This window comes from Macaca mulatta, chromosome 15 (assembly GCF_049350105.2).
Source record: "Macaca mulatta isolate MMU2019108-1 chromosome 15, T2T-MMU8v2.0, whole genome shotgun sequence".
Classification (NCBI taxonomy): domain Eukaryota; kingdom Metazoa; phylum Chordata; class Mammalia; order Primates; family Cercopithecidae; genus Macaca; species Macaca mulatta.
The window spans coordinates 127,548,385-127,574,343 of NC_133420.1; the positions used below are offsets into that span (position 1 = coordinate 127,548,385).

Sequence of the window (25,959 nt, forward strand, 5' to 3'; positions counted from 1 at the left end):
ACTGAGTGATTAGCTATATCTGGACATTGAAGATTCTCAAAAAGTACTTTGCTGTTTAATTAGCTTTTTTCAGGACATAATAGACACCTAACCTTGCTCAAAGAAACACGTGTTTTTTATTTCCCCCTACCAAAAAGGCATTTAGAAATAAGAGAGAAGTAACTTTCCAAAAGAGAGAAAAGAATAAAATCTGGATCCCAATAATAGCTTCAAAGGCCAAGTGGGTAATGTACACACACCAGCAGGCCACGTGTTCATCTTGAAATATATGGTCTCCTTGAGCTCTCCTTCCTTTTGCATTTTCCTAGTCCACTTCCTCTTCCCCTCTCTCAGATACTCTCAGAGAACTGGAAAATTCACTGGAAAATTGAAGCAATCAGAAGAAAACGTCCTGGATGAACTTGTCTCAGTATCGTATCAATAACCTATCTATATTCATTTCCATATATTTTGCCCTCCCACCTGTTGCCATGGATATGCTGTTCATGTTCTTCTCCAAAAACAACCCCTGAATGTACACAGGGGCTCCCATTCCTTCTTGCCAACCTAAAGTCAATGCTGCAGAAAGTGCCCCCAATCTCCCCTACCTGATTAACTTTTCTATTTTAATGAACCATATCACCTATGGACAAGCATGTTCGAATATTTCCCAGAGTTAAAAAAATTCAAAAAACGAAAATTTAAAAAAACCTCTTTTCCTTAGCCCAACATCTGTCTCTAGCTATTACCTCACTACTCTACTCTCCCTAGAGCAAAGATCCTCAAGACTTATCAATATTTAACTCTCCTCCTGTTCTCTCTTGAAACTCAGGTAAATAGGACTTCTGCCCTAATAATGCCTACCAATCAATCCCTCTGAGGATCACCAACATCTCTCTGGTTATTCCTCACATTCATGTACCTTTCCTGTACTAACCCAGAATCCTCTGTCATCAACCATTTCAACTTTTTAATGTTTTTATTTCTCCCTGTTACCACTATTCCTATCCTGTTATGTTTAAAAGGGTTACCAGTACGATTCTTTTCTAAAGTTTTATACTTGATCTACTTGACAGAGATGAACCAATTAAACATACAGAAAAAATTCAGTTTAACAAATACTCAAAGTTCTAAAAAAAAAAGTCTCGTATTTATTGCTACAATCTTAACTCTCTCAAAAATACCCAACATAATTTATACCCTACTGTGTGCATAGCTGATCATTTTTTCCTTCAGTATACAAAGGTTATTTAATATACAGAAATTTCAGTTTAGAATCCACTGTAGTCAGGGGCCCTTCCAAGTCCTTTGTATAAAAACAGCATAAGTTTTGATAGAATATCAACTTTTGGCATTAAATAAATTGATTAACTATGTTGGGTATTTTTGAGAGAGTTAAGATTGGAGAGATAAATACAAAAACTTTTTTTTTTAGAACTTCGAGTTTTCTAGCAAAGATTCCAATTTTACGTTCTGTAATTTTTCTGTAAAGGTGTAATTTATTTTTCATTTTGACATCACACTTATTCCCAGGTAGAACTTTTGTTTCAAGTCTACTGTCACTGTCCTCTGAACAAACATTATTATTCCTAACTTAGCATCAACATGTACGGTTTCATGTATTAATTCATTCATCAATTGAACACTTTCTATTTTCTAAGTACTACATGAAGTACTAAAGTTTGGCATTATGCCAAAACTTGATATTCTATCAAAACAGAAAGTTACAAACCAGATCAATAAATATCAACTCTTGCAATTAAAAAAGAGAAGTAAATAAGAATTATAAGAATGGAAATGACAAGCAAAGTTAACTATAAATTCAACACAGTATCAACTAATATATATCAATAGGTTTTGAGGAGAAATTGGGAGAAAATTTATTTTTCATAAGTTGAGAAAACTTGAGGAGAAACTACCAAATAATAACATATTATAAAGCTAAAATAACTAAAACTGTGTAGCACTGGAAGAGAAATGAACAAATAATTAGGACAGAATAATATGTCTAGAAATAGAAATGAGTTTAATTTTACACAAAAGTGGCCCTTCAAATCACTGTGGAAAAGTGGACTTATTCAACAAATGGCATTAAGATAACTGGCTAACCACCTGAGAAAAATAAAATTGGATTACTAGACACCTACAGCAAAATAACTTCTAGCTGAAACAAAGATATAAAGGTATAAAATGAAATCACACATATTATAAAGAAACCATGAGTGAATGTACTTACAATTTTAGAGTACAAAAGGTTTTTCTAGGCAAACATAAAACCCAGAAACTATAAAGACCAATACCTGTAACTACCTAAACATTTGTAAAAAAAAATCACTACACAATTCAAAGCTGACTCTACATGACGAAGAAATATTTTCAAAACATATTATGAGCAAAAAATTAGATTCCAGGATATATCGTTAAGGACTATTAATCAAAGACTATGATTAAAAACAAGAATTAGATTTAAAAATAGCTTTTAAGCATCTGAAATGCTACAGCTTCACTCATAAAGAAATGTAAATCAAAGCAAGATAAAAATTTTAAATCTCTCAGACAGTCATAAATTTATGTTTACTAATACCTAGTGCAAATAAAAAGGTGGAAACAGACATTCTTACACACCACTGGTGGGGATAAGGGGTAATTTAACTCCAGTTATCAAAAAGTAATCCCCTAAATCCAGCTCCACTATCCAATTCCAGCACTAAGAATTTATCCTACAGTTATTGTTGCACAAGTTTTCAAGATATATGCATAAGGATGCTCACGGGAGCATCATGTGCAACATAATCCTCTTGGTACATATGAAGAACTAAAAAAATAGTGTATAGTAAATAAAATAATTATAAAATATTTTTGTTAAATTGTCATTGAAATTGTTTCTGATGCTCGTATTATGATTGCTACAAAAATCCTCCTCTTTTGCATTAATTATGAATTTTACTTAGAATCTCTAAAGCTTCATCATGCAAGAAAATATTTTATAATAAATTTACTATGATTCATAAAAACTGAATTTCAATCAAAACTTAGCCTACATCTAAAGAGCCATTCCAAAAATCAATGTTTAAAATGTACAGCTTGTGTCTTTTCCTTTAAGAATTTATTCTTGGCAGAAAACATTCACGCATTCTTAGATGATTTATTCACACTTGAAAAGTTTTTAAATGTGTATGAGATGGATCGTATCACACACACATACCTTAGACCCACCACTCCTTAATTTGTAACACTCAGTTCATTAAAGGGCTTTCTTCAACAAGCTTCACCATTAATTTTTCAGAATCCAATTGTAATTCTGGCATTAGCATAACAAATACAAAAGAATTGATTTCTTCTCCACTTCATAAACTGTCTTTTTAAAACGTACATTGTTTTAAATGAACCAATACAAATTTATCTTTCAAAACTTTCAAAGTTACAATTTTTGTTTGTATTGACTTCTGGGAAATACTGTAGAATGTCACTGGTGATTCCATTAAAAACTCTAAATTCCAGTTCAAATGACTAACTCAACACATGTTTGTGTTGATGCCAATGAAACAAAAGAACAAACCTAATAAATCCATAATAGTGGTAGAATGCCTGGAAGGGCAGCATCAGCAGGTCAGAACAGTGCAGGAGCAGATGAGAACTGGCACACCTGAAGAACTGAGCAACCCACCCTACACCTCTGAAAGCAAAACCTCCCCCTGCCCTCCCCCACTAAAAACTTTACTTTTCCTAGAAGGAACCTAAAAAACAACGATAAGCAAAACAAAACTCAACAAAACAGCTAAGGCAGTTGGAAAGACTGAGTCAAGAAAAAAAATGGCCAAGTAATTTTAAGAAGGAAAAGTTACACCAGTCATCAAAGAAACTGATACTAGCATCGGTATGCAACTTTCCCTGCATAAAGCACTGTATATATTTTTCTAAAGCAAAATTTATTTGGAAGAATTCTACAGTGACTGTTAGGGCTCGTGGAAATTTCCGAATTTCATCAATTAAAAAAGTCCTTAATACTTCCAAACAATTTAAAAAAATTCTTTCCAAGGAAAAAAGTCAGGTTGACATTGAACTCTCATCTGCAACACGGAGTGACAGAAGATAATAAAATGAGTTTTGTCATTATAAAAGAAAATTTTGAACTTAAAATTCTATAGGCAGATAAGCCTATGGATAATCAAGTGTGAGAGCAATATACAAACACATAAAATTTACCAAAGAATTTTTTTCTTTTTCTGAGACAGAGTCCCACTCTGTCACCCAAGCGGGAGTGCAGTGGCACAATCATGGCTCACTGCAGCCTCAACCTCCTGAGCTCAAGTGATCCTCCTACCTCAGCCCCCGAGTAGCTGGGACTACAGGCACAAACCACCACACCTGGCCTCTGAAGAATTAACGGAAGACATTAGGCAAAAGTTGGTATGAACACAAAGAGAAATAAACTGAAAGTCATAACAAGAAAATTTAACATATTTCTTTCCAGATCCAAATGCTCAGACAAAAAGAAAATAACACTATTAAACATTTTAACAATGCAATTAACAAACATGATTAAATAGAAATATATAAAACCATGTGACCATGATTACAAAGAATGCACAATATAAGCAACATTTTAAAACAACAGAGACTACACCATGCACAACATCAAAGCATAAAAACTGATCCATGGATGTAATCACAAATAAAAAAATATCAAGGCTGTTACCTGATGCAACAAAATAGAAATTGTCAAAAAGGGTTCAGCCCTCCTACCATCCTGTGCCCTAACAATAGCTATTCACTTCGAAATTTTAAAACTTCTCTTTTAAATAGTACTTGGGTAAAAGAGAATAAAAATTGGGGCCACAGATAATTTAGAAAAGACTAATGAAAAGACTACATGTTAAAAACTACAGAACACAGCCAAAGGAGTACTGAAAGGAACTTCTTTCTGAGACACGGTCTTCTCCGTTGCCCAGGCTGCAGTGCAGTGGCATGGTCAAGGCTCACTGCAGCCTAGAACTCCTGGGCTCATGAGATTCTCTCACCTCAGCCTCCCCAGTAGCTGAGACCACAGGCACACAGTACCACAACTGGCTGTTTCATTTTTTTTTATTTTCTGTAAAGACAGGGTCTCCTTATGGTGCTCAGGCTGGTCTCAAACTCCTGGGCAATCCTCCCGCGTCAGCCTCCCAAAGTGCTGGGATTACAGGTGTGAGTAACCAAGCCTGGCCCAAAGGAACACTTATAGCTTTAAGGTAATTTATTAGAATACAAAAAGACTGAAAATAAATAAAGAAATCAACTGAAGAAGGTAAATAGCGATGTACATTATAGCAAGGAATTTACAGTTGTTCCTCCATATCTGTGGGTTTCTTAACAGTGGATTCAACTAACTACAAACTGAAATACTAAAAAATTCCATCTGCACTAAACATGTACACAGACCTTGTCATTATTTTCTAAACAAAACAATATAAAAGCTCTTTATGTAGACTTTACATTGCACTAAGTAAACTGCAGATGATTTAAAGTATATGGGAGGATAATAGGTTATACGTAAATACACTATTTTATATCAAGGACTTGAGAATCCACACATTTTGGTACCCAAAAGAGGTCCTGGAACCAATCCCACATAGATACCAAGAGACAACTGTATATATATGTGTGTGTGTGTGTGTGTGTGTGTGTGTGTGTGAGAGATATGATACACCACATATGCATACATACACACACACATACATATATATATAAAGAGAAAGAAAAAGAAAGGTAGGAGAGGAATTTGAGTCAACTGAGGTAACTATTACAAGCATATTTTACCACATTATCAAATGAGTATCTTTGTTAACTTTATTTTCTTTCATTCTTGTTCTTTTTTTGTTTTTTTTTGAGACAGGGGTCTCACTTTATTGCCCTGGCTGGAGTGCAGTGATGCAAACATGGCTTACCGCAGCCTCAACCTCCCCAGGCTCAGGTGATCCTCCCACTTCAGCCTCTGAAGTACCTGGGACTACTGGCACACACCACCACACCTAGCTAATTTTCTGTATTTTTAGTAGGAAAGATGTTTTGACATGTTGCCCAAGCTGGTCTTTAACTCCTGGGCTCAAGCAATTCGCCTTCCTTGGCCTCCCAAAGTACTGGGATTACAGGCATGAACCACTGTGCCTGGCCCATTCTTGTTCTATAATATTTTAAATATTTTTAAGTATTTTAATATATTTAAAATATTACTTTTCCCTCTTTTGCTCTCTCTCCTGTCTGCTGTCACAGTGGCATAAAAGAGATATATAAAGGCTCTGTAGTGACATTGAGAACCAGGGAACAACTGAATTCAGAGCTAAAAACAGTACTTGAGCTATTGAATACTTAAAATACATTAAGTACCATTATTATCTTCAGGATCACATTGAATCTGATACTCAGGATGCATTTATGCTACTGAAAAACTAAAAGAATTTAAAATGACAACAATTATAATATCTGGAGCCAGTAGTTCTGAAAAGTTTGTGTTGAAATGGTCTTTATGATAGACAAGAGTAAACTTGGACTTCTCAGCAATCTTGTATTTAAGACTTGTATGAAAGAGTCTGTTTTAAAACTTACGGTAAGTAGTTCATTACCAAATATGACAAAAGATTTCATAAAATCACTTCATTTTTATTCTTATCTGGTTTCCTGGAGGCTGAGGGTGGTATTTTTTAAAAGACATGTAAGTATAATATACTTTTTTATATTTCATTGCTTATTAGAAATCTTTTTGGTAAGAATCATATATAACGTATTTATAAGCACACATTTAGGAAGGAGAAAACTGAAGGATGGATATGAAGAGCATTCACAGACATAGGGGCAGAGACAAGTAAGCACAGACCTAGTCTTTCTGATTCCAACTTTCCTGTATTGGTAGAACCTACTTCATGTTTTTTGGATGCAATTAGTCAGCTAGACAACTTGAAATAAGTTCATGGAGCACTTTTGTTACCAATATCTGTAACTATCACCTTTACATTCTCACATAAATAAAAAACATAAATAAATGAAAGTTTCAATTAACTTTACATATACATTCATAGAAGTTTAACAAATCAACCTAAGTAAATTATGTAAATCCAGCCAAGCAACAGATTAAAACCCCACAGCAAACCCAAGCTGAAATTCCGTTTTGCCATTATGATAGTCAATCAAATTTAACTCGGGAATAAAACTGGCAATCTTTCAAAAACTAGGACTATAAAACAAATATTTTAATAACATCTTTAAGTTCTCAGGTTGTAGAATTCACGCTAATCACTTTAATGTGCGGCGTTTAACTATCTCTATGCGCTCTGCAATGCAGCACACGAGTCGGAAACGTCTGGATTTTACCTTTTTTGCTGCAGAAGAAGGGGGCTCCTTTCTCATGCCTCTCAGCAAAAACTCTGGCCTGTTGTTTTCAATGTCCTCACGAGTTCCCTTTTTATGCAAAACTGCAGCCAGAAATGAAATAACCTGCAGAAAAAAGACTTTTTCAATCACTGTGTATAATGTGTCATGACGTACAAAATTTCACTGCTTACATGACTGTTCGATTAGTGACAAAGTATGTACAAAGAGATTTGTTGGGGGGAAAAATAGAACATGAAATATGAGTACAGATTTTCTTCTAATAACAAACAGTATTTTTCACACTTGTAAACAAACAAACAAAAATCTCACATTACCCTCTTTTCACGATAACTTCTACCTACCCAATGAATTCTTTCTTAATTCCACCACTTGAGACACTACCTTCTTATTTGTTTCTAACCATGGAAACTCTCTCTTCATATCCTCTATTAGAATCAACTGTATACATTCTTGTTTCCATGTAGAAAATAAACTCCTTACGGGGGATAATATTTGGCCCATAAATTTGTACATTTCTATTTATCTAATAAACATATGTGAAAAGGCAAAATGTTATTTTAAGATAGACTAATTCATTAATATATACAACATTTTGAATAACAGCTCATCTCCAAAAATCAAGTGAGAAAAACAGACAGATAGAAAAAAGGAATCATAACCTCATATAATAAAGAGCAAGAAATACTGAATTGATTAGACTTTGAATCAAATGTTGGCTCTGATTGCTTGGCTGCTCTACGAACTTGGACAAGGTAGTTAACCTCTCTGAATAATATTTGTAAAAATGGCAAAAAATAATTTTGGCAGGGTTGTTTTAAAGATTGAGAAGAAAGGTATATGAGATATCCATATGGAAGAAAATAACTGATCATTACCTTACAAAAATAAATTATATAAGAAGAAAAACTATATAAAACAAAAAACTATGTGAGAATCAGAAAAATTATAGAAAAAAGTATACTTAACAAGGGTGTGGATACCTAGTCTGAATCCCAAACGATAGAAGAAAATAAGTGATACAGGAGAAGTGTCTGAAGAAATAAAAGCTGAAAACTTAACTGATTTTTTAAGAAATCAAGCCACAGATTCAAAATCTTCTTCTAAGAACCAAAACCAAAACAAAATGAAAACCAAAAACCAACTAACAAAAAACCACAAGCAGGTGCTTCACTGAAACAACTTGAGACAGAAAAATGTTTGTTAAAAGCAGCCAGAAAAAACAACAACAGATCACCTACAAAAAAGCAACAACCGGTCTGGCCACAGTGGCTCACACATGTAATCCCAGCACTTTGGGAGGCCAAGGCGGGCGGATCATTTGAGCCCAGGAATTTGAGACCAGCCTGGACAACATGACAAAACCCCATCTCTGCAAAAATTACAAAAATTAGCTGGGCACAGGGTGGCTCGTGCTTATATCACTAGCTACTTGGAAAGCTGAAGTAGGAGGATTGCTCGAGCCCAGGAGAATGAGGCTGCAGTGAGCCGTCACGGCACCACTGTACTCCAGCCTGGGCCACACAGCAAGACCCTGTCTCAAAAAAAAAAAAAAAAACCCAAAAACAAACAAACAAACAAATAGATAAGTAGCTGACCTTGCAGGAAAAGAATGGAAGGTACTACAGAATATTTTCAAAGTGATAATAAAAGCAACCTATATTTTTATACCTACAGATGATATTCAAGAATGAAGGGTAAAGATTTTCAGACAACCAAAAAGTGAGCCAATTCGTCACCAAAAGAGCCACACTAAAGAAACTATCTAAAGAATGTTTTCAGGTACAAAGAAAATGACTCTAGATAGAAGACTGGTGACACAGGGAAAAATTAAGAGCAACAAAATGGTAAATATATACAAAATATATATGTATATTGATTGACATTATGAAACAATAAAAAAGTTTTGTTGAAATCAACAGATTAAAAGCTATGACAACAAATGTATATTAGTCGGAAGGAGCACAAGTGTAGTTATAATATTCTGAGGTCACTATGCTGTAGGGAGGAAATTAAAGTACTAATTTATGTTAGATTATGATAAATCAATGGTATCTATTGTCATCTCTAGGGTAACCATTAATAGAATAAAAGAATGTGTACCTAATAAAAGGGGATAATAAAGTTATAGGAAACAATCTGTCCAAAAGGACACACAAAAAAGTGGGAAAAATGTGACATGGAATAAATAAAAAGCAAACAGTAAAATACTAAGTTTAAATCCAAATATATTAGAAAGCACATTATATGGAAATGGACTAAACAGTCTAAACAAAAGATAAAGATTGTCCAAATAAAATATATTTCTTTGCCATTTACAAGAAAAACTTCTAAAAAAAAAAAAGGGATAAAGTTCTAATTAGAAAATAAAAATGACAGACCATGTAAACAAAAATCAAAGAAAACTGATACAGCTATATTCATATCAGACAAAGATGCTGAGGCAAAAAACCATTATGAAATGAAAGAGGCACACTTTAACTTAATATTGATAATAAAATTAGTTCACTTGGAAATTTTAAGAAGTCTAAATTTATCAATAAAGAAAAATTTACTGAAATAAAAGTAGACAAATCCATAAGCACAATGGTAGATTTTAAAATAACTCAGCAAGAACAAACAAAATAATCAGTAAAGATATAGAAGACTTTAAAACGACTGTCAGCCTTGACCTAGTGAACATTTGCTAGAACACTGCACACTACTGCAAAGCAGTTTCAGTTCAAGTACCCACGAAATAGTTACCAAAGTTGACATATGGGGCCCGGTGCAGTGGCTCACACCTGTAATCCCAGCACTTTGGGAGGCCGAGGAGGGCGTATCACCTGAGGTCAGGAGTTCGAAACCAGCCTGGCTAACATGGTGAAACCCCATTTCTACTAAAAATACAAAAAAATAGCTGGGCATGGTGGCGCGTGCCTGTAATCCCAGCTACTCGGAAGGCTGAGGCAGAAGAATCACTTGAACCCAGGCAGAGGTTGCAGTGAGCCAAGATCGTGCCATTGCACTCCAGTTTGGGCAACAAGAGTGAAACTCTGTCTCAACAAAAAAAAAGGTTGACGTATGCCAGGCCACTGAAGTCTCAATACATTTCAATAGACAGAAACCATACAGAATATGTTTTTTGATCACAATACAAGAAACTAGAAATAACAAAAATATAAGCAGAAAATCTCCAAATGTTTGGACAGTAAGGAACAGAGTTCAAAGAACTCACAATATAAATTATAAAATATTTGAATTAAATAATGAGTAACAATACGTGTTGAATTTGTAGAATACGGCTAAAGCTGTACCTTAGGGATTTAAATGAATACTACAGACAGTCCCCAACTTATGATAGCTCAACTTGCAATTTTTCAATTTACAATGGTGTAAAAGTAATACGCATTCAGTAGAACTGTAAATCAAGTACCCATACAATCATTGTTTTTCACTTTTAGTAAAATATTCAATAAACGATATGAGATTCAATACTTCGGTATGAAATAGGCATTGTGTTAGATGATTTCGCCCAACTACATGCTAATGTTAAGTGTTCTGAGCATATTTAAGGTAGGACAGGCTAAGCTATAGCATATATTTATGGGGATATAACCCCACTGTAAGTCAAGGAGCATCTGTATTAGGAAAGAAGAGAGACTATTAATCAGTTATCAAAGAATCTATCTCAAAAACTTAAGAAAATAACAGAAAATTTAACACAGAAAGCAGAGATTACTAAAAAATACAATTAAAATGATCAACAATGCCAAATGATCATCCTTTGAAAGAATTTTTTAAATAAACTCCTGGCAAAATTGATAAAGATAATAGAGAAGAAAAAAGGCAAACAAAAAATATGTATAATCCATAATAATGCTTTGCCAATAAATGTAAACATTTAGAGGAAATGTAGAAATAGAACTTATCAAAAACCGACACAAGAAAAGGAAATCTACATACTCATAAAACCATGAAATAAACCTGAATATGTAATTATAAACCTTCTACAAAGAAAAGTTTAGGGCCAGATAGTTTCGCCAACAAATTCTACCTAATGCTTAAGAAAAATGTAATGCTAATCTATAACAGACCCTTTCAGGGTTTAGAAAAAGGGGAAAATATTCTCACCTCGTTTTGTGAGTTTGGCATAACTTTGATAAGAAAATCTGACAAGAACATTATAATACAGGAAATTTACAAGCCAGTTTCTCTTACTCATATAGAAGCCGAACTCTTAAACAAAATGTTAGGACACAGAACACAGAAATTTAAAAAAGGAAATAATATATACCAAAACCAAACTGGCTATATTCTGCAAATGTAAGTTTGGTTTAACCTTTGAAATTTAGGTATTAGGTAGTTATCAGCTAGGTATCTTAGGCATTACACGTAGCATTCCTAACTTAGATTCCTTAAAATGAGAATAGAATGACCTATTACAAGAAACATATTTTACTAGAAGCAGTACATTATTAGGCACACTGCAAAAAGTTGAGAATGTACATTTTATCACTAGAGGAACCACTAAAAATAAAAAGCAAAGAACTATAGATAAAAAGTCAACAGAAAAATTAAAATCAAATTCTAAAAAATATCGTATCAACCCAAAGGCAGGCAAGAAAGAAGAACAGAAAACAGGTTGTTCAAACTGTTCAAATCAGACTGTTTCCGAATGAACAGAAAGCAAATGTTATATCCAAATCCAAACATAAGAATGACATTAAATGTAAATGAACTAAATATTCCAATTAAATATCAGAGATTGTCAGAATGAATAAAAGAGCTGTCTACAAGGGACATTTCATAGTAAAAAAAAAAAAAAAGTCAATTCATAAGGAAGATATAACAACCATAAAGGTTTGTGACCCTATAACAGAGCTTCGAAATATATGAAGGTAAAACTGGCAGATTAAAAGAAATAGACAAATCTGGCTGGGTACAGTGGTTCACACGTGGAATCCCAGCACTCTGGGAGGCCTAGGTGGGTGGATCACTTGAGGTCAGGAGTTCAAGCCCAGCCTGGCCAACATGGTGAAACCCTGCTTCTACTAAAAAATACAAAAATTAGCCAGGTGTGGTGGCACATGCCTATAATCCCAGCTACCTGGGAGGCTGAGGCATGAGAATCACTTGAAGAGGAGGCAGGGGTTGCTGTGAGCCGAGGTCACCATGGTGCTCCAGCCTGGGCGACGGAGCAAGACCTTATTTCAAAAGAAAAAAAAAAAAACATTTATACACTTCACCCAGAAATTTGACTTGTAGGAATCTATCTTATACAGAAATACTCTTAGGATTCTATCCTACAGATATTCACCATTTGCCATTTCCTAAAATAGGCAACAACCCCAAAATCCTTCTCCATAGGTCCCTAGAGGAATGGTGAAGTTACAACATATCACCTATAGTATGTGGTAATTTATTAATTAATGAATGAGGACAATCTTTATGTACCAACATAAAAAGATCTCCAAGACCCATGTTTAAGTGAAAAAAAGCAAGGAGCAGAATAACATATGGAAATAATAGTCCTACTTTTAAAATTTATTTACACATACATTAAAATTATAACTTGTTCAACCAAATAAAAGACTGGACTTCATAAAACTTAACTTTTGTGCATCAAAGTAAAATAACAAGAAAATAAAAAGACAACTACAGAATGGGAGAAAATATTTGCAAATCACATATCTGATGAGGGATTAGTATCTAAAATATATAAAGAATTCTTACAACTCAACAATAAAGAAGACAATGAAATTAAAAAACAGGCAAAAGACTGAAATACATATTTCTTTCTCTAAAGATATACAAAGGGCCAAAAAAGCACATGAAAAGATGTTCAACATCACTGGCCATTACAGAAATGCAAATCAAAACTGTAATGAAATACCACTTCACACATAGTAGGATGGCTATAACGAAGAAAACCAAAAAATAACAAGTGCTGGCAATGATGCGGAGGCATAGGAAACCTGGACAATTGTTGGTAGGAATGTAAAATGTTTTAGCCATTGTGGAAAACAGTATTGCAGTTCCTCGACAAAAAAAAAGAAACACTGAATTACCATAAAACCCAGTAATTCCAATTCTAGGAATACATACAAGAGAAATGTTTGTACACAAATGTTTACAGAAGCATTATTCATAATAACTAAAAGTGGGAACAACCCAGAAACTAGAAAGAGGTGGGAGTTGTACAACATTCTGAATGCATTAAATGCACTCAATTAATCATTTTAAATAACGAATTAATGTTGTGTGGATTTAACTTCAATTTAAAAATTACAGCTTGCATTTTTATATGAATGCATTTGCATATTATGGTGTAATCAGAATTATTTTTATTCTTGAAAAAAATTACAAAGTATGTATGTAAAGCGTCAAGTCAGTAAATATCAATGATTCAATAAACAAGAGCTTTTTGTTTTTTTGGAGACGGAGTTTCACTCTCGTTGCCTAGGCTGGAGAGCACCGCAGCCTCCACCTCCCAGGTGCAAGTGATTCTCCTGCCTCAGCCTCCTGAGTTAGCTGGGATTACAAGCTTATGCTACCATGCCCGGCTAATTTTGTATTTTTAGTAGAGACAGGGTTTCTCCATGTTGGTCAGGCTGGTCTTGAACTCCCAACCTCTGGTGATCCACCCACCTCAGCCCCCAAAGTGCTGGGATTACAGACAAACAGTAGCTATTTTTAATCCCAGCACTTTGGGAGGCAGAGGCGGGCAAGCTCAGGAGTTCAAGGCCAGCCTGAGCAGCATGGTGAAATCCCACCTCCACAAAAAATACAAAAATTACCCAGGCCTGGTAGTGCGCATCTGTAGTTCCAGCTACTCGGGAGACTGAGGTGGGAGGATCACTTGAGCCCAGGAGGTCAAGGCTGCAGTGAGCCAAGATTGCACCACTGCACTCCAGCCTGGGCAAAAGAGCGAGACATTGTCAGAAAAAACAAAAACACATTACCTATTTTTCTGGCATCATTCCTTAAGGTAAGAAGGCTTTGTTCCTTGCATATGATCTTGTATATAATACACAAAGTAGCTTTTGCAAATTATGTTGTCTAAAATATTATTAAAAAATGACAAATAGGATGGTTAAAACTTGTCCTAAGTTTTAAAATATTCTAGCAAAATTTGCATTTCAATTTGCAGGACTTTTCCCAAAGACTTTGGTGTCTGACCAACTAGCTTCATACTAGCTATGTGACACTGGGCAATTTACATAACCTTTCTATAAATGTCAATATTTTCACCAATTAAATAGAGGCAAGAATACTTAATTAACACGAAAGTTTAATGGAGAATGTTTATCACAGAGCCTGGCAAATATAGATAATCTAAGTTATAACCATAGAACCATACTGTTACCCAATTCAACTTAAAATTCACTAACGCATTCAATAAAAATATATTTATTACCTACTAAATGCCAAGATGCTGGAATAGTCTAGATGAAAGGCTATTTCCAGATGCTGGAACAGTCTAGATGAAAGAGTATTTCTATCATTCAGTAGTACGAAGTCAAGCTGATTTGGGGTGGCAGGGAAGAGGTAGTTAGATGTGCTGAAGGAGCATGGTTGAGAAAAAAGGAGAAAATAATCAGCTACTGAAGAATCCAGTGAGAGATTAATGTGAGCAAACTGACTGATGTAGAACATAAATTAAAAGAAAGAGAAAGGATACTCCACAAATGACTGAGTTTAGGCATTGGACTATCTATTGTTAACACCACTTAAGTAAAAGATCTTTGATGCATGTTCACAATTTTCATTTTATAAATATTTTTAAATTTATGTTTTCTATTAAAAATAATCTAAGATTAGAACTTACTGAATTCCTTGATGGTGTAAATAAGCATAACATTTTGGGTTCTGACTACCTTTTGGAATATAATTTAACACTGCTCACAGAAAATTTATAATCAGAAGTATAGGTAATTGGCATATTGACCGGAAGGGGGCATGAAAAAACTTTTTAGGGTAATGGAATCGTCCTGTATTTTGATTAGCATATTAGTTACACAGACAGACACACTTGTCAAAGCTCATTAAGCAGTACACCTGGGATCTGTGCATTTTACTGTTTAATTAAGTGCACCTTAATTAAAGAATTGAAGATACACATATGTATACACACACACAGACCATATTGATAGATACACTCTTTTTAATTTTAGGTAACTGGTCCTCAAAGGCTACTGAAAAGGCAAAAGAGATACCTACTAGATACCGTAACAATTTAAATGAGGTAATATAAGATCTAATCCACTGATTTGCTCATAACTCACCTACGGATTGTTTCATTATAGGAAAATTATATTCCTAATTGTACAAATTCATAATTCAATTTGTTCATCTATCCAAGGTAATATACAATCTTAATTCTAACTTCATTTGTCAAATTCTCTAAAACAAAGACATGTGAAACGTATCTTGTATTTAAGAATCTCAGATCTTTGTAAGATGTTTCATAGGTGGTGGCTAAATTTATAAACTTTAATTATAGATTAGCTTTACTTAATTCACTAAATCCACTAATGATTTTTTAAAATCTTTGTATCTCATTTAAATCATCTACCCTACCTCTTAACACTACTCATCCACCCACTCCCAAAAAACTTAAGCTGAAATAATAAACTTTAGTTGAGAATACAAACTAACTGGAGAAGCTAGCTAAAACCACTAACAAACTCTTAGCTATATATTAATTATATTAATTAAAATATACTAATAGGTATCATGGTAATGCTAGCAGTAATGTGTCAATATACAAAAGACAGTTAAGGAAGGATATGAAGAACAGCACAGGTGTATTTTATGGACCAGGACTATAAATGGCACTCATCACTTGTACCCTTATTTCTGTTGGCGGAACCCAGTCACAAGCTCCACTGACATGCAAGGAGACTTGGGAAATGCAGTCTCTGTCAGCTAGCCCAAACTCTAAGAAGGCAAAGGAAATATGTATTTTGGGTGGAGATCTAGCCATCTTATCACACTATAGTGGTCCAGCAGAGGTCTATCAAAATATTAATTCACAGAAGACTAACGACAAATTTACAATGAAGGTTTTGCAACTTATCTGCAAAGAAAAAGCCAGAAGATGTTTTATTGTGGGAATAGTTCTAAAATTGCTTATAGATGAAAAGAACAAAAACAAATATTTAAATCAGTCACCTCTAAAATAGTGAAAGGCCAAAAATTGCATTTCAGAAATGAAATACCACTCTGGGAAAGCTTTCTGTTTTTACATGCATTCCTTTCTAAATTCTGCTGGCCAACAGTTTTACAAGTCATCTTTACTCACAGTCAGCTCACGACATACAGAGTAAATCTGAGGTTGGGGAAAGGGCAACAAACCTTCCCTTAGGCCAGAACAGAAGAAGGCATAGCAAAAATTGTCTATTTCTTATAGGACAAAAAGAAAAAAAAAAGTCTACTACCTTATTTGTCAACTCCCTGGGAGATAAAAAGGTACAGAGAGAGTGGTTCAGAACCACACTTCAAAAGTATGATTTTTGCTTGCTTTGAAAAACAAAACAAAACAAAACACAAAGTGCTGTTTTGAAATGGGGTCTCTCTCACTTATCTTTACAAAGCTCTCTCCTAAAATCAGAACTACATGCCAAAACAAGGAACACAATTTTATCTTTGAAATACTGGTACATTTTTGTTTCTGCTTAAAATGGCTCAGGGATCTGGAGGCTAATTAGACTTCCACATTGGATATTACAGCATTTTCTCAATGAATGAAAATATAGACAATATTATTCTTCTCTTTACTACTATATTCCTGAGTGAATAACTTGACTTGAGATCCCAAGAACCTTCCTATTTTAGTGTAGTTTTGAAACTACTGAAGATCTTATTATCCAAAAATGGTACTAAAAATAACCTAAGAAAGCTTTAATTATCAGCAATCCCATTTCTCTCAAGAGTGAGGTTTACATCTTTTTAATACGACAGCCTTCAGTAATGACATTTTCAACAATGTAATATCTAATAATATAGAAACAAAAATTCAAAGAATGTGTTCACGCTTTGCAAAATTCTATCTCTGCTACTCAAAAGGTACTATTATCTTCTTTGCATAGCAGATGAGAAAATAAATATGGTAAGACATATTACTGCATCTGCTTAATAGTAGTCCTTAAGACTTTGGTGTCTGTAAAAAGTAATTACCACATTATGATTAAAAACTAAATTATTTTGATTCAATGAATTTGAACTCTTCTCTTTTGTGATACACCTTTCAAATAGTATATTAGAGCTACGCCTTCAGCAAAAAATAAAAATCATTAAAACTCAATTCAAAACTCATAGTTTGGTGGGTTTCCAAAAGCAAAGTGTGAAAACACCAGCCTCCTGTGGAGTCTTCCTTGACACCCCCAGGCAGGCTTGTTTCTCCCTCCAACCCACTTACCAGACTGGATCATGGTTCTTGGCCTCATTTCCTTTTGTGGACTCTGTAAGGCAGGTGTATTAGTCAGGGTTCTCCAGAGGGAGAGAACTAATGGCATAGAGATACACGGGGAGTTTATTAAGTGTTATCTCACACGATCACAAAGTACCACAACAGCCCGTCTGCAGGTTGAAAAGCAAGGACAGTCAGTCCGAGTTCCAAAACGGAAGAACTTGAGTCCAAGGGCAGGAAGCATCCAGCACGGGAGAAAGATGGAGGCTGGGAGGCTAGGCCAGTCTCTCTTTCCACATTTTTCTGCCTGCCTACTTTCTAGCCACGCTGGCAGCTGGTAAGATTGTGCCCACCAGATTAAGGGTGGGTCTGTCTTTCCAGCCCACTGACTCAAATATTCATTTCTTTTGGCTCACCCTCACAGACACACCCAAGATCAATACTTCGGATCCTTCAATCCAATCAAGTTGACACTCAGTATTAACCATCGCAGTAGGTATCATATGCATTTATATTAGGCTCTTCAGTGCCAATCACAGCACCTGGCCCAGACTGACTACTTATTAAATGTCAACCAATTGAACGAATGGTTAAAAATTGAATAAAAGGCTTTTAATTAACTGTATTATTAAGCCAAAAGATGAAGGCAGTAAATGATAGAAGGGGAAAAAATAAAGAGTTCCAGAACAGAAATGAAAATGGTCACTTCTGTGCCTGACCCTAGATAGGGAAGTTATTCCTGTGCCTGTTTTATGTACTAAGTTAAAAAGCTGAACAAAATTGTCTCTAACATCATTTCCATTTCTAAAAGTATTTTTTTAAACAATGAAATGGTCATAATCCTATGTATAAATATTCATACAGAGGCCAGGCACAGTACTTCCTGCCTGTAATCCCAGCACTTTGAGAGGTCAAGGCAGGCGGACCACTTGAGCTCAGGAGTTCAAGACCAGCCTGGGCAACATGGCAAAACCCCATCTCTACCAAAAATACAAAAAATTAGACGAGCGTGGTGGTATGTGACTATGGCCCCAGCTACTTGGGAGGCTGAGGTGGGAGGATCGCTTGAGCCCCAGAGGCGGAGGTTGCAGTGAGCTGAGATCTCGCTACTGCACTCCACCCTGAATGACAGAGTGAGACCCCCACTTCAAAAAAACAGAAAAAGAAAAAAAGATTCACATAGACTAAACATCCCTTAACCAATGTTTACTGAACTCACCAGATAATCAAAGTTTTCTCTCCCCTCTGAAAAACATACCGTCTGAGCAAAGGCTCTCAAACTTGAGTGGGCCTTGGAATTAACTGAAGCATTTGTTAAAACACAGATTGCCATCCTCTCCTACTACCCAAGAGTTCACAATTCAATATGTCTGCAGTGAGACCCCAGAATTTACAGTCCTAACAAGCTCCCAGGTGACACTAATGCTGCTGACCCAAAGACCCACTTTAGAGAACCACTATTCCACGGTACGCACCCGCTCACCTCTTTTCCTATCACCGAGCTGTCTGATTAACAAAGATCAGGTTCCCAAACCTGTATACTCCAGTTGAAATTGTTTACTGTACTTACACTAGCTAATTATCACGTAAATGTACAAAAGGGATTCACTTTCAAGTTACCTGTTGAATTCGATGTGAAAATTCTGTGGAATATTGGGAGACAGTCATAAAAATCTTGGATTTTGTATTCAAAGTTCCTCCCAAGTATCTTTAATTTTTCAGTCCCACTAAAAGTAAAAATAGTAGGTGATGAACTGCATGGTGTTAAACACACCAAGGGCACAATGGACACGAGGAGATCTGGGAGTGATAGACATGTTCATCTTCTTGGTTGCGATGATCTTTTCTTGGATGCGTGTATGTGGGATAAAATATATTAATGTCTGCTACTTTAAAATGCAACAAAAGTTGGATGGATATTACAAAACCATGTATAATGAAATATTAACAGAATCTAAGTGGTGAGAATATGGCATTTCACTGTACCATTCTTTTAACTCTTCTGTATTTTAGAAAACTGTTAGAAGATATTCAGGAAAAATTAAGTTTATAACCTTTGACCAAAAAAAACTGCTTATAAGATAGTAGTTATTATGTGACTCCATTTTTTGCTTATGTATGTTTGTGTGTGTGTTTACAGAAGTATATGTATGTATATGGGCATATCATTATGTATGTTGCATATTCATCTGTGCCCTCTTCACCAGATCTGTCCTTCCAATTCACTTAAAAATACTCAAGTCTTTCCTACCCCCAAACAATACAAAACAAATAAAAAAGAGACCCCCACAAATTCTCATCCCTCTCTTCAGCTACTACTAGGTCACTTTCATTCCCTTTCAAAGCCATTTATTAAAGAGATAAATACACGTTCTGTGTCCATGTCTTCACCTACTCCGTTATGGTTTGTGTCTGAAAGCTCCAGCAAAATGGCTCTTGTTCAGCATACCAATGATTTCTACGTCACTAGAACAAATGGACATTTTTCAATTCTCATCCCCTGTAGAATGCAAAATATTAAATTCACCTACTTTTAAATTTGAAATGAGGGAAGGAAACTTTATTTGGTATGTAAAACAAGCTTAAAAAAAAGACTTCAATTTCATATCATGGCCAAATTAGAATATGAAAAGGGGGAAACTTAAGGGATGAAATCAAGAAAAAGGAAAAAAAAGAAGAAAAGAAGATAAAACTATAGCTCAAAGAGTAAATGTCAATGGCCTATTTTCATTACCAATTTTTACTACATTTTGAAATCTTAGCACAGTAATCATTCACATTTGTTCAACTGGCTTAGTCATATCTATAGAAGGTTTATCTATCTATAAAAGCTCTATCTTAAATGGGTCTTTCAAACCACCTATCTATGTAGAAATTATTCCCTGAGTTATAACAACAATAACCAGAGAACTAGGTCCCTAAGCATCAGACAAATCCGGCTGAGTATCAAAATTAGTACAGAAACCACTTCCTAATCTTCAGATGGGCTCCCTAAAGACTTGCACAGCACACCGACAGCATGTACTACAGCATCTCCAAGTCCTTCAATGATTACAGTGTGTCGTGACACAAAATTCTGCAGTAAAATCAGCTCCTTTAAATACACTCCTATGAACTGCAAAATAAATTTCTTTTTAACGTGGGCCTCAGAGATGAAAGACAGCCTTCAAATTTGAGACTAAAATGTGCACAAGAATTTGAATTCGAATTGTATTTAAGTTGCAGGATGGTGGTTCCGAAACAGATCACTTTTTGTATGTAGTACCCTCATTTTTTTTTTTTTTTTTTTTTGAGACAGAGTCTTGCTCTTTTGCCAGGCTGGAGTGCAGTGGCACAATCTTGGCTCACTACAACCTCTGCCTCCCAGGTTCAAGTGATTCTCCTGCCTTGGCCTCCCAGGTAGCTGGGATTACAGGCGTGCGCCACCACACTGGCTAATTTTTTTATTTTTAGTAGAGATGGGGTTTCACCATGTTGGCCAGGATGGTCTCAATCTCTTGACCTTGTGATCCGCCGGCCTCAGCCTCCCACAGTGCTGGGATTATAGGCGTGAGCCACCAAACCCAGTCTCATGTTTCTTATTTTGAAGTTGAACATGCATTGGCTAATCAAAGAATTGTGGTAACAAACATTCTACCACAGGCAAAAACAGTAAAAGTGTACGTGAAAATAGTTACAGCAGGGCTTTAATTAATTAATTAATTTTCCTCTAGTACTCATCTGTAACCTTGGTCACAGATGCTGTTACTGAAATACCACGGGTTCGGTCTAAGACCTGCTACTCACCATACAGACAGCCAATCACTGAGACAACACATATTGCCAACAAAAAACCCTTTAATCAGGCTCTGTAGCCAAGGATCAGTCTCAAATCCACATCCCTGACCAAAATTAGGAGTTTTTACAGCAGGGAACAAACGTAACAATGTATGGGAAAACAGGAACTTGGGAGGGCTAAGGAAGTAATCTGATGAATGAGAGGCCTGGTGTCTCACTGTCTGGACTCTATGTGGTGAGTTTCAGTTCTTTGATACTGTTTGAGAGGCCTGGGGGTCCTTTCCTGAAGAAGGAACTCAGATGAAACAAATATAAGTTTAAAGCTTTAGGACCAGAAGGGTCAATTTCTATGTTTATCCAAAAACAAACAAACAAACAAAAAAACAAAACTGTCTGTGGGACTGTTGGGTCAGTTTCAATAGCAGTTTCTTGAAGGTTCCTTTCTTTATTCTTGCTGTCTATCCTCCACCTACAGGCCGGCGTGCTAAATGATTGTGGAATAAATGAAAAGCAAATTCATTTATTCCACAAACAATCATTTAGGACATCCAATGTGCAGGTCTAAACTATCCCAGACTTGAAGGAACATAGAGTAGGGTTAATGGTAATACGATTATTGAAAGACTTTATTTTAGCCTAGCTTTTCACACCAGACCTTTACACACAGTAGCATTATTTGGCTATTTTTTTTCTTTTATTTTTCCTTATTCCATCATTGGTGTCTGAAATTTGGCTATTTATAAAGGTTAAATTTAGTTTTTCACTTACCTTTGAGTTCCAATAACTAATGGACGTAATATGAAGAAGAAAATAGGTTAAACTCAATAAGAAAGGAAGCAGCATAACTTAATCACAAACTAGGCACACACTCCTGAAAATCTGAAGTGATTGTTTAGTATAAAATCTAGATTCAGGCCAGGCGCAGTGGCTCACACCTGTAATCCCAGCACTTTGGGAGGCCAAGGCAGGTGGATCACGAGGTCAGGAGATCAAGACCATCCTGACTAACACAGTGAAACCCCGCCTCTACTAAAAATACAAAAAATTAGCCGGGCGTGGTGGCGGGCACCTGTAGTCCCAGCTACTGGGGAGGCTGAGGCAGGAGAATGGTGTGAACCCAGGAGGCGGAGCTTACAGTGAGCCCAGATCACGCCACTGCACTCCAGTCTGGGCGATAGGTCAAGACTCCGTATCCAAAAAAAAAATATAGATTCAAAACTCTGTTCTTTTTGGATCACAAACCTCTTTGAAAATCTAACGAAAGCTAAAGACCCTGTAGTAGGCAGCTTCTGACAGGACTTCCAATAATACCCACCTCTTTGTATTCCCAGTTCTGTTTAATCTCCTTCCCTTGAGTTCTGGCTGGACCTAGCAACTTGCTTCTAATGAAGAGAATACGACAAAAGTGAGAGATGTGTCTTCCGTTATTACATCACCAAAGACCATGACTTCTGTCTTACTAGTGCTATCTCTTGCCCTCCAACTTGCTCTCCTTTTTTGAAGCTACCTTGTGTGAGATGCTCCATGAAGAGACCCATGTGGCAAGGAAGCAAAGGAGGCCTCCAGCCAATAGCTCACAAGAAACTGAGGCCAAGAACCCAACAAGGAACTGAATCCTGCCAACAAACAGGTGGGCTAGGAAGTGAATCTTCCCCAGTCAACTTGAGATGACTGCAGCCCTGTGACAGGCAAAGCTGGAGGACCAGGCTAGGCAGCAGCTGGATTCCCGACCCACAGAAACTGTGAGACAATACGTGAATACTGTTTTAAGCTGTTAAATGTTAGCATAATTTGTTATACAGAAACAGATAACTACAACAAATCGCCTCTTTAGGAATGTATGTGTGTGTACAAATTCTAGTATACATTTTAGGGAATTTGGAAGTCTCTCTAAAGTTCGCAAACACAACCCCTAGTGACCCAGGGATTCCAGATTAAGAAACTTCTAACATGATAAACTTCAAACAATACGCACAAAAGGCCTATAGGAACAATTTAGCCATGCATAGCAAACATTAGAATGTTTTCCTTCCATAAAGTATTAAGAAAGTTAAATGACTTCCAATATACTGATATCTTAGTACCTGTATTATCAAAGGTGAAATCAAACCAAGTGGTACCAAAACATTATTTTTGAATACAATATTTCATAGGTACTGAAGAATGGTAAAATAACTGAGACACTGTCCTCAACTTTGAGGACTTCACTATCTAGTTGGTGAGACAAACACAAACATACACACGCACACACAAAATAGCTACCATAACAGCAGTAAAAATAGAGATTTACAGATAGTATCCGCTCATGTACACAGTAAAGTGACTTTACTGAATTTTAATTATAACATAATTAAAATAAATACCTGTACTGTTTTTCCAAGTCCCATGTCATCACCAAGAATGCACCCTCTTCCATGGATGTAATGTCCATAAAGAAACTGGGCTCCTTCTCTTTGGTAGTCTCTCAAATACCTATTGACGGTATAAGGAATAGAGTCTCCATCGTCAGATAATTTAAAAGCAACAGAAGATGATGGAAATTTTCGGTTTGGGAAATAAGGTTTTTCCAAATCTTCATCATCAAATATAAGATTCCTAGGGCAATCTTTAACAAATTTTACTTCTTGAAGCTGTTTAAGAGGTATTTTCCTTTCTTGAAAATCTGAATATAAGACAACTGCAAATGACTTGCCATTTTCATCCACTGTGACAGATTTTATGCTTGCTTCACGAAGTTTTCCATTATCTGGAGAAGGGGCAAGACATCTTTCTCCTGGATGCCATATGTCTGCAATAATAAAGAAAATAAAGTTTCCAAAGCTAGCTTATAAAGTAACACCTCATTTATCCACAGCTATGAGAAAAAATACATACCTCACATAAATGCCTTTTCCAAAAAACTGGAACAAGATAAATTATAACATGTATAGATATTTTTCTAAAATATATTTTCAGATATTCTCCTATAATAAACAGAATAAAGGGTACATACTTTATTTCCAGTGGCTCCTATCCTGGCTGTGTGTCATCATCTTCCCTGGAGTTTAAAAATGTACATTCTTAGACACCACCTCTGGTGATTCTTACTCAGTAGATAGGGGTCATGGGTATCTGGTTTTATTGTTTTGTTTGGTTGTTATTGTTGAATTCAAAAGATAATTCTGACGCACAGCCAGGGTTGAGAACCACCAACTAAAATATTCTTGCTGACTCATGAACATATATATACATATATTTCATGATATGGTAGAGTAATCGTGAATAGGACTTGGTAATGAGTAAACTAAAATCCTCTGGGCAGCAATGCTTTGTGGTTCATCTGTCTGCTTTTTTATAGTTATTCCATTGCCTTTCTCTAGAAACAGCTGTTTCTTTTCACTGCAATACTGCTGCTTCTAAACCTTTACTTTAACCACTGCTTGTATACAGCTAACCACAGGAACCTCCAATTCAACTACAGTGATGTCACAGCTTTTTCTCTTCTGGGTTTTGAATAATTATTTGAAGAGATGAATTCTAAGATCTCTTTTTGCTAAGAGTATTACCTCTCTCTCTATGAACTTATTCTGAGATTAACTGTACAGCTATCTATTTTATTTTCTCAGAAAATATACCACTATGAATGAGGAGGAGGTCTATAGAGTATACTACCGATACAATTAAAAAGTATCAAAAAAAAACTAAGTAAAAATAATTTTCCAAATGGAATCTTATGGCAAGAATCCAAAAATAATTCTATGGCCACAAATATAAGAATACTAGGAATTATTTTTCTTAAACATTTCTCACTGAGATCAGATAACCACTGGCAGTTTCCTAGGGTCTTCCTGATGACCTCGAGTTAGATTTTTGTAACACTCAAGATTACAACATGACATGTTTATACTATCTAAAGCAAGAATAGTTCATTATGTTCCTCATCCATCAGCTGTTCTTCAAAAGTAAAGCCACTAACTTTGATGAGGTTATTTTACCATAACAATAATGAGTACACAGGGAAAAACGTTCTCTCCCACTCTAATCTCTGGACCCAAACTGTTGACAACTGTTACACCATTCTAAAAGAGTGTTTTAATGTCAAACTAAAGCCTTGATCCACTGTACAAGTAAAACAACATATAGGTCAATGGGCCCTATTTTCATAACAGTACTATTTGCACCTTAAAACCTAAAGCAACCCTTATACAATTATTAACCCATTACTTACTTTTCCCATTATGTGTTTGCCTCCCCTATCATTTTTTAAGACTCATTTTATTATCGATTATTCAACACACGTGATTTAAGCACAAATTATTCACCAAATATTATACCACATAATGGGTATAAAATGAAGAAAACTAATGTCAAAAATGATGGTGACTAATAGTTTTCCTGCATCTCATTAATTGGCATCATCATCTAACCAACTTTTCAAAGTAGAAAACCATTAGTTAGCCCTTAAA

The 25,959-nt window shown here is 35.5% G+C and overlaps 1 protein-coding gene across 13 annotated transcripts in view; it reads right to left on the reverse strand.

The window, feature by feature from the left end:
• ERCC6L2 (ERCC excision repair 6 like 2) overlaps positions 1 to 25,959 on the reverse strand; it is a 131,815-nt gene that overhangs the window by 103,077 nt on the left and 2,779 nt on the right. For 7 of the 13 annotated variants that reach the window (XM_015118107.3, XM_028835400.2, XM_015118106.3 and 4 more), the window contains exons 2-3: positions 23,878 to 24,302; positions 7,327 to 7,449 (exon numbers count right to left, since the gene is read on the reverse strand). In XM_015118107.3, coding sequence (XP_014973593.2) covers positions 7,327 to 7,449; positions 23,878 to 24,302 — 548 coding nt within the window. Of the gene's footprint in view, positions 1 to 7,326; positions 7,450 to 14,743; positions 14,928 to 22,829; positions 22,897 to 23,877; positions 24,303 to 25,959 lie in introns of those variants that run through there. The other 6 variants (XM_077966720.1, XM_077966722.1, XM_028835401.2 and 3 more) reach the window with 3 other exon arrangements.